General features: G+C 41.0%; 1 protein-coding gene across 1 annotated transcript in view; it reads right to left on the minus strand.

The window, feature by feature from the left end:
• LOC115460185 (myb/SANT-like DNA-binding domain-containing protein 3) overlaps nt 1-14,192 on the minus strand; it is a 52,087-nt gene that overhangs the window by 16,214 nt on the left and 21,681 nt on the right. The window contains exon 2 of the mRNA XM_030190018.1: nt 12,505-12,955. Within this exon, the coding sequence (XP_030045878.1) occupies nt 12,505-12,922 (418 nt within the window). The 5' untranslated portion in view covers nt 12,923-12,955. The remainder of the gene's footprint in view (nt 1-12,504; nt 12,956-14,192) is intronic.

Here is a 14,192-nt window from a genome sequence, read left to right on the forward strand (position 1 = left end):
CCCAATCTAGATAAGGATCTATCTTCCAATTACCGTCCAATAGCAAACCTCCCTTTTGTTTCAAAAACAGGAGAATGTATTATATGAGATCACTTATTACTTTTATCAAGCACACAAATATTTTTACACTTGGATCAAACCAGTTTCTGTGCAAACCATGATATCGTAACAACCCTTATAGGTATGAATCACATCTATTCAAGCTGCCTTGATTAAGACAAGGTTGTAATTCTATTATCTCCTGATCTTTCAACTGCATTCAACCCTGTGGATCATCATATTCTCCTACACAGAATACAAGACAGAATCAATACAACTTCCACTACTGGCAATGGTTTAACTCTTACCTCTCTGATAGAACTTACAATGTATTCTGGCATAATGATACTACAGTAATCTTTCGCTCTCACATGTGAAGTACCGAAAGGCTCCCCTCCTAGCTCCTATTCTATTTAAAACCATCTTTATATCCTCACTGCTACACAAATACAGACACTAGAATTAATTCCCTTTATGTAGACAACATACTAAATTTACCAACTTTTGAGTCATGTGGTATACAAGAACTTTCGGCATTTAATACAAAACTTACTGTAGATGGCATGGACAGGCAGACTGGATAGGCCATAAAATCTTTATCAACCTACATTTTTCTCTGTTTCTATGTTTCTCAATGACTGAAAGAGAATAGAATGCAATTAAATCTAAATAAAACAAAGGCACTATTATTGTCCAAAGGTCAGAGGCATACCTTATTGGAATCTCTTATTCTCGCAGACACACAGATTTCTATTAGCAAGACTACCGATATTCCAGGAGTTATTCTTGACTCCCTGCTGACATTTTGCTCACGTATCTCATAAGCCATCAGCCAATGGGTTTTAAAAAAAAAAATTCAAATTTGCTCTGTTTGCAACATACCTGCGGCTAAAGCACTACAAATTCGTATACATTCTTTAGTAATTACACACTTAAATTACTATAATGCCTTATTTAAGGGTCTTTATATGCATGATTATCAGATGCTTACAGTTGAAAAAAATTCAACTATGTTACACCTCTCTTAAAAGCAGAACACTGGCTGCCTATTGAAACCAACATATTTATCCTTGGCGGTGGGATCCTCCCAGAAGACACGAAGGCGTTTTCTAGAGACCTGGGGTCCTTATATTCAGTCCCTGTCTCCACGTGCGTGAAGCTCAGTTTTAAATGGTTTATAATAGTGGGGAGTCTTTTTTTTTTCTCTCTCTTTCTCCCTCTTCGGGGAGGGGGAGTATAGAGTGGGGGGAAGGGTTGGGGAATGTGAATTATGCGGTGAAATAGTAACAACATGAAGAAGGTCTAGTTCGTATGTTTGGGATGGGGGAGTGGGAATAAGAGTATAAAAAATTGTTGAGCCGTTAAATTGTATTTTGCTGATGTGAACTTATCTAAAGTTTACCCCATGTCTCTTTAATTGGTATAACCTGTTTGCACAGTGTAATTTTGATTTCAATAAAAAAAATGTTGAAACATAATTACCATACTAGGTCCTGCTCCAATCTAGATGGCTTTGGGACAGGAAATAACTTTGCAGCCCTTTGTGCAGTAGTAAATACATTTAAGAAAAAAAGAATATTTATCCTTGAACACAAAATGTACTGTTCAGGATTACCATCCTTTCTTTACCGTTACTTAATCCTGTATTCATCCTCATGTACTCTCCCATTCTTCTTACCAACATTTTTTGGTCGTTCCTTCATTCCGTCACTTTTTTTTTTTTAAGATACCTCCAGAAATACTATGTTTAGTATTACAAGCCCTAACCTTTGGAACAGGTCTCCCTTTATCCCTTCATCAGGGAAAGGTACATCTGTTTCAAAAGGTCTTTGACCAACCATTAATTTCTGCTACACTATCTTGACTTTTAAATACTACAAGGCAGTGGTGGGCTTTATGGGGTTTGGAGGCACGTGATCTTTGTTTTAATTCTTTTTCCTATCATAACTGTAGTTCCTATTTTTTTCTGTTCTGCCTTATACTGTTATACTATAAACTGCCTTGATATTTCATCTGTAAGACGGTATATCAAATAAATCTGAAATTTTATAACAGCCATCATATCTCCCCTGTCACTCCTCTCCTCCAGCATATACATATTTAGGTCTTCAAGTTTCTTCTCTTACATCTTCTGGTACAGACCTCATACCATTTTGGTCACTTTCCTCTGAACAACTTTGAGTCTTTATGTCCTTGGCAAAATACGCTCTCCAAAATGGAACACAGTAACTTGTACAGGGACATTATCACCACTTCCTGTCTGTTGGTTAAACCCTTCTTTATGCAGCTCAGCATCCTTCTGGCCTTGGCCACTGCCACCTTTATATTTCCCCACCTTTATATTCTCGGTACCATCACCCTGAGATCTTTTTCCTGGTCCATGCATAACATACGCTCGCTTCCTATCCCATCCTTTGGATTTCTGCACCCAAATGCATCACGCTATGTTTCTTCACATTAAAGCTTAACTGCCAAGCATTAGTTGATGCTTTTAATTTTTGTAGATCACTTCTCATGATTTCCATTCCCTTCCAAGTATCAACTCTGTTGCTAATACCGTGTTTCCCCGAAAATAAGACACTGTCTTATATTAATTTTTGCCCCCAAAAATGCTCCCGGAACTAACCTTAAACACCTCCTTTCACCTTCTCAGCAAGCAGCAGCAGGGCAGGCCACTCCTTCCTTCCGTGTCCTGCCCTTGCCTGACGTAATGTCCGTGAGGGCGGGGCACGGAAGGAAGGAGAGGTCTGCCCTGTTGCTGCTTGCTGCGAAGGTGAAAGGAGGCATTAAAGGTTAGTTCCGGGAGCGACGGAGGGTGGGTGGAGGGGGGGCCCGGCGATCTCGGGTGGGGGGGGGGGCGGCCCGGGGGTGGCCTTGTCCGGCTCTCGGCGGCCCTGCTTTCAAACAAAAATTTGCTAGGTCTTATTTTCGAGGGAGGCCTTATATCTACCAATTCAGGAAAACCTCTACTAGGTCTTATTTTCAGGGGATGTCTTACTTTCGGGGAAACAGGGTATGTGTCATCTGCAAAAAGGTATACTTTTCCTTCTAATTCTTTAACTGTATTTGCATGACTTAACACATGGCTGTTTTGCTTCAACACTTGTAAGAATGAAATTGTTGAGAGCACACTAGATAATATTTGACTCTGCTATGAAAAATGTGATAGGCCACAAAAGTATCCATCACAAAAAAAGGATTTTGGAGAGTGTAGATACTATATAACCTCAAAAATATCTCTCACATGCTGGCACAAAGTGTGGATGGTTGGGCTTATTGCTGAGGCTTTTTCCCTACCTTTTTTTCAAAAGAAGTTTTCTAAATGCACTTCACAGAACAATATATATATATATATATATATATATATATATATATATATATACATACATACACATTTTGTGCCAGCACGTGAGAGATATTTTTGAGATTATATAGGACAGAAAAGGACATAACGTTTGTTAGCTAAGGTACATGGGTGTTACTCAAATGGTGGTCTAAATCCCCAATCAATGCAAATAAATGTGTGTGTGTGTGTGTGTGTGTATATACTCTCTCTCTCTTATATATATATAAATAGTTTTAGTAGACTAGGTCATTACAACCTGTATTATAATTCTAAGGTGTATTTAAAGCAAGTGATGTGAACTATAGAGCACAGTGAATTTAGCTTACAGATCTAAAATATAAAGAAAGTTTTCAGCAACACATTCAACTTTATACAGTGGTTTCTATGATCATATGCTGCAGAAACCCAGAGCCAAAGAACACGTTATCCACATTATCTCAAGTAGTTAGTTAAATCACGGACTCTGAGCAGGCTTCATAATCAGACACACAGCTTGAAGAGTCCATGGATTGAAATCCTTGGATTTCTAGACAGTATATCCCAAGGCAGCTTTAAACTATGCTGGAGAATATGGAGACATGTTCTTTAGCTAAGATAGGAGAACATGCAGTAAGAGAGACAAAAGTTTTCATATTAAAAGCTAATTTTTTTTCCTGGCTTGGTTGGGGAAGCTGTGAAAGCAGGGAGGGGAACTGATATTCTATCTAGCCTGGAACTGTTAATAAAGTAGAGTAATAAATGGTTTCAGCCTATGGGCAAGACTAGGCAGTTGCCTAGGGCAGCAGCTTCTACAGTGCGCACACAAAAAAAAAAGCAGCTACAAAGCAAACCTATATAGGTCCTGACCACACAAACTCAAAAGAAAAAAATGGGGGGGGGGGGGGGGGGGGGGGGGGGGGGGGGGGGGGATTTTCACCAACAGGGAAAGGGGGAAGTTTTCAAATAGTTCATTTACCCAGATTATTCTGGGAAGGGTGGTGTTGGGGTGATCATGATTGTTGGGGGAAGAGAGATGGAAGGAGGCCAAGGGACCTAAACATTAATCAAGAAGGAGCAGGTATGCAGGAAGCAGTGAAGGGAAGGGAAAAGGAGAGGTGCTAGACTGCAATGGGGGGGGGGAGGGGAGGGCATGGAGAGAGAAAGATGCTGACTTGGAGGGAGGAGAGGTGCTGGACTCAAGGGGGGGGGGGGGCGAGATTTAAAAAAAAAAAAAAGGAAAAAGGTGCTGGACTCAGGGGAAATGGGTTCAAGGAGGGAGAGATGTTGGACTAAGAGAAGCCAAGGAGGGGTCAGAGGCAGAGTGCAACTGCAGAAATACTGGACCCGCAGAGTAGCCTGGTGCATTAGGTAAATATGGCTTTCAGATCCCAAAATTCTTAAAATATTAAGAAATCTGGCTGGTTCCAGCAGACCACTGGAACCAAGCCACCTTGTCTCCAATTGAAGGTCAGTTGCATCAATACCTTGTTTTGGAAAACTAAATGAAGGATTGGTTTGTGTTCAGCTCAATGATTGTTTGTTTTGTCACAACATCTTACACTCATCTTAATCTGGATTCAGGATGTGTTATAGTACTAAGAAAGTTGTAGAATCATTATTAGATACAGCTAGATCTTTACTAAGGGCCTGATGCACAAAATTTACCGGGCCAGCACTGTGCATTTTTGACCGGCTCCAGCCGGTTTAGCGAGAACGGTATTCAGCGGACGATGCACAAAGGGGTTCTGCGGGCTCTTTTCTGTCTGTGGTGGTAGTCCTTATCCTGCAGTTTGATCCAAGAAATCTTGTTAGCTGAGCTTGAGAGTACTGGGATTTCTCATAATGTCTTGATTTAGTTCAAGGGTTTTTTTAGCCACCAAGTCCTATAAAACTGAATAATGATCTCTCTGATAATTAGCAAAACTCATGTGGTGTTCCACAAGGATCTCCTTTATCTCCAACATTATTTAATATATTTTACACTTATCCAGTACTTAATACTCTTTTATTTCCCTCTCTCTAAGGCCTTTTGTATAAATTGTCCCCCAAAACTGTACTGAGACCCCAGCCCTGGAGATACACAGAAATAATGTGAACCATGGCAAGGCATGGAATCCTCATAAAATACAGGCGGAGGCAGTGTAATGTCAAAAAGGCAAAGGACTTATTCTGTACAAAAAAAAAAGGAAATAACAGGCTTGTTCCTTCACAGGCTTTTCACTCTCAAAGTTTATATACAGTATCACACACAGGTCTGCTTCCAGCAAGACCCCAGGAACAGCATACTTACGAGGCTTAAAGTTTACCCTATCTTGTATCAGGTCAAGTAGCTTACTTACAAGCTGTGGAGACCCTCATTCCAGGGCTTCTCTCCTCCCAGGGCCTCTGTATCAGGGTCTCTTTAACCCATGGGCCTCTGTATCAGGGCCTCCCCGAACCATTCGGACTCAGGGAATTAAACACCCTCCTGGCCTGAGCCTCACCCCTCAGGCTCAGCCTCTGCAGACTAGTGCCACCTACTGCCAGGTGGCCAAACTGTATTAACAGTGAGGGAGTGCTCTTTATTATCCACTTCCTCAAAATGAAATATAAATTAAAATTGAACACAGAGAAAATAAAATTTTTGCCATTTGACAATAAACCAGATCCTTTAATTAACCACATCCTTATTGATCAGACTAGATATGTGCTCTTGCCGATAATTAAGACCCTAAGTGTATGACTTGATCAAACTTTCTTTCACTGCTCAAGTTATTGCTTTAGTCAAAAGTTCTTTTTTTCTGATGAGAAAGCCAAGACGAGAAAATATTTTAGTTGAGAGCAATTTAGACTTCTAATTTGGTCTCTACTACTTTCTAAGCTAGATTATTGAAATTTTAGCTATATTAGTCTTCATAAACAGTTGATACAAAAACTGCAGAGGACTCACTGAATAAAAAAGATAATATTTCAGGGAGTTTATGTTAGGCTTCGTTGACTTCCTATCGAAGTTAGGATTTTATTCAAATGTGCTTGTATTTTACATAAAGTTCTAAATGGAGACTGCCCTGCCTACATGCTTCCTCATTTGTTAACATCAGTAGAAACAGAAGAAAATTCCTTTTGCTTTTCCCTCTGCGAAACATACAAAAAGGCCTAAGATATTTGAAATGCTTTTAGCCTATCAAGCCCCTAAGATATAGAATGAAGTTTGTAGAAGTTCTGATCAACCACACTCTTATTTGGTTTTTAGAAAAAATAGTTTAAAAACTTTGCTGTTTAGGAAATATTTATGTTAATTGTGTAATTTAGTATCTTCTTTAGGATAATAATTGTTTTTTTAAATTTTTAAATCTATTAAAGCTTTAAATATGCTTTCTATACTCTGTAATGTAATTCCCAAGTGATGGTCTTGGTTATTCTTCTTTAATTATGCAAATTGCTTAGAACTCTATGGTAGCAGCGGTATACCAGTGGAGAGATTTGAATGCAATGGCGGCAGTGCATGCAAATCTCTCTCATGAATATTCATTGTGGATATCCTGAAAAATCTGACTGGCTGGGGGAACCTCCAGGACTAGGTTTGGGAACCACTGCAGTATACAAGTATAGTTATTTTTTTTGTATTATTATTATATCCATCTTTTACATCACTGTTGATTAATCTTAGCCCACTCTTCTTCACGTAATTTCTTTAATTCAGACACACTGATACGTTTTTGGGCATGAACTGCTCATTTTAGGACCTGCAATCCAGCAACTCTATTGGGCTCAAGTGAGGACTTTTGACTTGGCCAATCCAAACAACTTTCAATTTTGTTTCCTCTCAACCATTCAGATGTACACTTGCTTTTTAATTATGGATCACTGTATTGCTGCATAACCCAATTACTACTTCAGCTCCAGCTCACAGATAGACAACCAGACATTCTCCTTAAGAAGTTTCTGGTACAGTGCAGAATTCATGGCTCTTTCAATTATGGCAGTTTTTGCAGGTAGTGAGGCAGTAAAGCCTTCCCCACACCATCACATTACCACCACTATGTTTGCCTGTTGGTATGATGACCTTACTGTAGAATGCTTTATTTGCTTTACACCAGATATAATGGAACCTGTGTTGTCCAAAGAGTTCCACTTTTGATTCATCGGTTCTTAGAAAATTATCCCAAAAAGTTTGGTGATCATCCAGGTGTGTTTTTGCAAATGCGAGACAAGCATTAATGTTACTCTGCTGACCTCCTTCCAATCTGCTCTTTTACGCGCCAAACAGGATTATTATATCCAACTGACCAACTCTCTTGGCTCTAACCCTTGACTTCTCTTCACCACATTGAACTCTCTCCTCAAGGTGCCCCCTCCCCCAACCCCCCCCCCTTCATTATCTCCTCAGACCCTTGCTGAATTCTTTCACAAGGTTCAAAAGATAAACCTTGAATTCTCTACCTCGCCACATCTCCCTCCACTAGTCCGTTCCCCTCTCTCTCCTTCCCCTCATTACTTTTCCTCCTTTCCTGAAGTTACTATAGAGGAAACTACACTTCTCCTTTCTTCCTCAAAATGTACCACCTGTTCCTCTGATCCCATTCCCACCCACCTTCTTAATGCCATCTCACCTGCTCTTATTCCTTTTATCTGTCACATTCTCAACCTCTCACTTTCCACTGCAACTGTCCCTACTGCCTTTAAACATGCTGTGGTCACACCTCTCCTTAAGAAGTCTTCACTCGACCCTACTTGTCCCTCTAATTACCGACCCATCTCCCTCCTCCCTTTTCTCTCCAAATTACTTAAGCGTGCTGTTCACCACCACTGCCTTGATTTTCTCTCCTCACATGCTATTCTTGACCCACTACAATCTGGTTTTCGCCCTCTCCACTCAACCAAAACTGTGCTTACTAAAGTCTCCAATGACCTATTACTGGCTAAATCCAGAGGTCAATATTCCATCCTCATTCTTCTTGATCTTTCCGCTGCTTTTGACACGGTCGATCACAGCATATTTCTCGATACCCTGTCCTCACTTGGATTCCAGGGCTCTGTCCTTTCCTGGTTCTCTTCCTACCTCTCCCTCCGCACCTTTAGTGTTCACTCTGGTGGAGCCTCTTCTACTTCTATCCCTCTGCCTGTCGGCGTACCTCAGGGTTCTGTTCTTGGTCCCCTCCTCTTTTCTATCTACACTTCTTCCCTTGGTTCATTAATCTCATCTCATGGCTTTTCCTACCATCTCTATGCTGATGACTCCCAAATCTACCTTTCTACCCCTGATATCTCACCTTGCATCCAAACCAAAGTTTCAGCGTGCTTGTCTGACATTGCTGTCTGGATGTCTCAACGCCACCTGAAATTAAACATGACCAAAACCAAGCTTCTCATTTTTTCCCCCCAAACCCACCTCCCCACTCCCCCAGTTTTCTATTTCTGTTGATGGCTCTCTCATTCTCCCTGTCTCCTCAGCTCGAAACCTTGGGGTCAACTTTGACTCTTCTCTCTCCTTCTCTGCTCATATCCAGCAGATCACCAAGACCTGTCGTTTCTTTCTTTACTCCACAGCAGGCAAGAGCAAATTTTTTTGATTTTTATAAACCGGATTGTCAACAGATAGCAATAGATAGTAATATAATCCAGTTTAAATTTTCTTTATACCCACTTAATCTTTAAGAGTAGTAAAATCTTTTTTACACCAACACGATTTATAGCATAAATACTTCAGCAACAAAAGTTAATCATATATATTTTTCCTGAACCTCAGTGATGTAAATCGCCATCCTTTAGATAGAGTCGATTTAATAACATCAAATTCTTCACTGGTTCTTTTATTTTCTTTCTAAATTTATAAGTTTCGCATTACTGTTTTTCTTTGCTGCCGGTGGAACGCCTTGAGGGGCGGGGCTTACAAACTTTAAACCTCTAAAACGTCATAACGCAGCGTCTATTTAATTAGCTCTAAAAAAAGCTGGCGCCATCTTGGCTAATAACTTTTGCTGAGCTGACGCTAAAAGAAACACGGGGTGAGTTTATCTTTAGTTCTCTGGGTACTCTCTGAATGTAGGCTTACTACCAATATTTGGAGAGACTATTAACGAACTCTTTATCTATATTGCAGGGGAATGTCCTTGAGACAGCCCACTATGGGCGAAACGTGCATGTCGGGCAGTTGATCCCCTGGGTCCGACAAACTTTGAAAAATTGAAAAGATAAGTGATAAATTCAAAAATTCATATATAGTGAATACGAAACTTATAAATTTAGAAAGAAAATAAAAGAACCAGTGAAGAATTTGATGTTATTAAATCGACTCTATCTAAAGGATGGCGATTTACATCACTGAGGTTCAGGAAAAATATATATGATTAACTTTTGTTGCTGAAGTATTTATGCTATAAATCGTGTTGGTGTAAAAAAGATTTTACTACTCTTAAAGATTAAGTTGGTTTCTTTCTTTACAACATCCGTAAAATCCTCCCCTTTCTTTCCGAGCACACTACCAAAACCGTCATCCACACTCTTGTCACCTCTCGTTTAGACTACTGCAATCTGCTTCTTGCTGGCCTCCGACTTAGTCACCTCTCCCCTCTCCAATCGGTTCAAAACTCTGCTGCCCGTCTTGTCTTCCGCCAGGGTCGCTTTACTCATACTACCCCTCTCCTCAAGTCGCTTCACTGGCTCCCTATCCGTTTTCGCATCCTGTTCAAACTTCTTCTACTAACCTATAAATGTACTCGCTCTGCTGCTCCCCAGTATCTCTCCACACTCGTCCTTCCCTACACCCCTTCCCGTGCACTCTTCTTATCTTTTCCTTTCTCCGCTACTGCCAACTCCAGACTTCGCGCCTTCTGTCTCGCTGCACCCTACGCCTGGAATAAGCTTCCTGAGCCCCTACGTCTTGCCCCATCCTTGGCCACCTTTAAATCTAGACTGAAAGCCCACCTCTTTAACATTGCTTTTGACTCGTAACCACTCGCCTCCACCTACCCTCCTCTCCTCCTTCCTGTACACATTAATTGATTTGCTTACTTTATTTTTTGTCTATTAGATTGTAAGCTCTTTGAGCAGGGACTGTCTTTCTTCTATGTTTGTGCAGCGCTGCGTACGCCTTGTAGCGCTATAGAAATGCTAAATAGTAATAGTAGTAGTACTCTTGCATACCAGTGGTTTCCACCTTGCTACTCTATGAATCCCATTTTTGTCCTGCATCTCTCTTATTCTGGCTTCATGAACACTGGCCTTAGCTGAAGCTAGAGACACCAGCAGTTCTTTGGATCACATTTTGGGCTGATTTGTGACTTCCTCGATGAGTTGACACTGCACCCTTGGAGTAAGTTTGGCATGCCAATTCACCACTGTTCCAAATCTTTTCCATTTAGAGATAAAGGCTCTTACTATGGTTTGGTGGCATTCCAGAATATTAGAAATGACTCTGTAACCATTTTAATAGACCAATTTATTCCTACAACATTTTTCTCATCTCTTCTAAAGTTTCCTTTAATCTTGGCATAGCAGTCTTGTTGAAACTTTGTGGTGACTACGTCACTCATGGTAAGGTTCAACATAAAGTCAGGTTTAGATTCAACAGGGCTGGCTGAAATCAAACCTGGTTGTGTTCAATCAAATGAATCTAATTATAAATTAAATGTGGTCAATTGAAGTATGAGGGGTAGCCTAGTGGGCAGTGCACTGGACTCTAAATTTGGTCAACTGGGTAGCTAAGGAGCAGTTATTTTCAAATGGGTGATATGAGTGCTAGATAATTGTGTTCCTTAAATAAATAAAAACTGTGCTAATGTCTTTACTCAGGTCCTCTTTGTATAATATACATTTTGTTTCAAGATCAGAAACCATTCAGTGTGACATATTGTATGCAATAATAGGGGAAATCAGGAGGATGGGCAAAAATGTTTTCAAATCACTGTCGTTCCATAACAACACTTAGAAAACCAAGCCTATGTCCTAAACATCTTATTGCTATATAACCACTTAAAATCTTAGATTGCTAATTAGGCAGAGATTGTACTAAATCTTACAATATTGCTATGTTATCTACTGAATGCAGCATGTTGATAACTGAATTGATGCTAGGGAAAACTCCATTCTTTGTAGATCCTAATGCTTCATCAGATGTGTTGATGGCATAAAATCCACAATGTACTGCACAGGCTTTCATCACCAATCATTATAGGCAGCATGGTTTGCCAGTCACTTAACTTTTCATCTTCATTTTAACTCTATATTCTATCTGGATGGCGCCCCTCCCTCATCCCGATCCAAATGTTTCTAAAATTTACCTTTCCAATTTGCAAGTCTTTGCATTATGTGCCAGACCTTAAAAATATATCTAGAATTCATCAGAACTATTGATTCAAGAGCCACCCCAATAGCTAAGTGACAAGTGCTGTGTGCTGCCATGCAGAGAATCTGGGTTTGATTTGCAGCCTGGCTGAGGTTACTGTGAAAGAAGGAGCTTCAGCCATTGTTTAACAGCTACACCTAGGGGCCAGACTGAAAAGGCCAGTTTTGCCGAGTCCTGGAGGGTACCACAAGGCTAGATTTACTTAAAGGTGCTACAGACTTATGGCACGCTAACATGCATTAACACACATGAACATTTATTGCAGTGGGACCTACAGCATATTTATAGTGCATGTTAATGGCACTAATGCAGTAGCAGCCTTTAGTACATCTAGTCTACTTTGTGGTCCCTGGCTGATGGCTGTTACAGTGATGTCTGGGCTGAGGTGGGAGGGGCATCAAAGAAATAGGGGAATAAACCATGGGCAGTTGCAAATGAAAGGTCATGCCAATCCTGAACAGAGGTCAATACTGGCTGAGCTGGAAACCCAAAAGTAGCCCGAGGAAAACATGCTGAGCCAACCCCTCTCAACCGCCCCCCCAACAAAACACATACACTATTATTGATTCATAGACTATATTCCTCTCTCCCTTACACTAACAAATTTTTTTAAATTAGTGCCGATTAATGTACTGCTCAATTTAATATCAAACAATAAAAGAAGTATCTCACTTTCACTTTCCCTATGCAAATCTGTCATAAACATAACAAAATCTGAAGAGTGATAAGACCTCTTTTGGCATTACCTCTGCCATTGGAAACCCAAGAGCTGACTCCCACCTGTGCACACACACATGTGCAGCTGCGTTTATACCTTGGTTAGAAGTTTCCTGCTTGAACTCAGAATCTTCATCCGGGGGATTCTGTAAAAAGTAAATCTGCTCCGGAATCATGCTGGCAACTCTCTCTTTCAGCGACTCATGACTGTTCATAGCTGGGCCAACACTCCACTTGACCTTTTCCCTTCTCTCGTGTGCCATAATTTTTTTGGTCCGTGCTTTGATATTCTCCCAGCATTTTTTCAGCTGCTTGAAATCTCTCAATGATACACTAGGCTGCGAATTATATTCATAGGCAAGTGCCTGCCAGGTGCGCTGTTTCAGTGCAATGGTTCTCGCATCACTCTTTTTACACTCAAGAACATATTTGTACTTCTCGACTAATGCAAGCAGCACACTCTTCTCTAGTTCTGAGAAGTATTTGGCAGGCTTGAGTATTTCGTTATTTTGCATTTTCCACTACGTTTTGCCAGCAAGATAAAATTCCTGAAAAAGAAAAGAAATGTGCACATCTTAACATTAAAGCCTTTCAGATCTGGGGCTCAGTTCATATAGGGAATCATTTTTGAAACAGAAAAACATCCAAAAAGTGGCATAAAGTGCCAGATGGACGTTTTTCATGCAAAAACGTCCAAATCGCTAAGACATTTGTATGACGTTTTTCTATGCAGTTCTTCTGCAATGCATCCACATCACAAGGAGGCTCGTTGGGAGCGGGATATGGGCGTTCCTACAACTTGGACGTTTTTCTGCCATAATGGAACAAAGCAAAAATGTCCAAAACTAAAAGTTGGATGTTTTAGTCTGGACTTGTTTCAATCGCGACTAAGTAATAAGGAGGTGCCCCTAAATGAACAGATCACCACTGGAGAGATTAAGGCATGACCCCCCCTTACTCCCCCAGTGGTCACTGACCCTCTCCCACCCCCCCAAAGATGTGAAAGAAACAGTACATACCAGCCTCTATGACAGCGTCAGATGCTATGGCCAGTCCTATTAAAACAGCAAGCAGGTCCCTGGAGTAGTGGTCGGTGCAGTGGATTGTAGAGAAGGGGACCCAAGCCCATATCCCACTGTAATTGGTACACTTATGGTGGAAAGTGTGAGCCATCCAAAACCCACCAAAAACCTATCATACCCACAATATAGATGACACCTGCAGTCATAAGGGCTATTGTAGTGGTGTACAGTTGGGTACAGAAGTTTGGTGGGTTTTGCAGGGCTCCCCATACAATATAAAGGGGCAACGGGGGACCTTTTATGTGACATCCACTGCAGCGCCCCCTAGGGTGCCCCACTGCTCTGCTTGGATGTGAATGTTGCCCCCCCCCCCCCCCCCCCCCCCCCCCCCCCCCCATACATCCCAATGGCTTGTTTTTGTGCGTTTTTCCTTTGCACATTTTTGTTTTCCAAAAATGGCCACAAAAGAAAAAAAACGCACTGAGCACAAAACTTCTAGGAAATGGCCATTTTCGAAACAAAAAGACAAATGTTTTTTCAGGTTCGAAAATGGCCACGTTCACCACTTGATTTTTGGACATTTTCAGCAAAACGTCCAAAGTTGGATTTAGGTGTCATATCGAAAATATCCCTCAAAGTAGAAGATTGTGCACACCAGGGGCACAGCCACAGCTTGGCCTGGGTGTATCATGGTGTCGCCAATTTGGAGTCAGGCCCACCAAATCAGCAGCATGTAGAACAAGCCAATGAGAAGAGAACTGAA

The sequence above is a fragment of the Microcaecilia unicolor genome, chromosome 1 (assembly GCF_901765095.1).
Source record: "Microcaecilia unicolor chromosome 1, aMicUni1.1, whole genome shotgun sequence".
NCBI classification, from domain to species: Eukaryota; Metazoa; Chordata; class Amphibia; order Gymnophiona; family Siphonopidae; genus Microcaecilia; species Microcaecilia unicolor.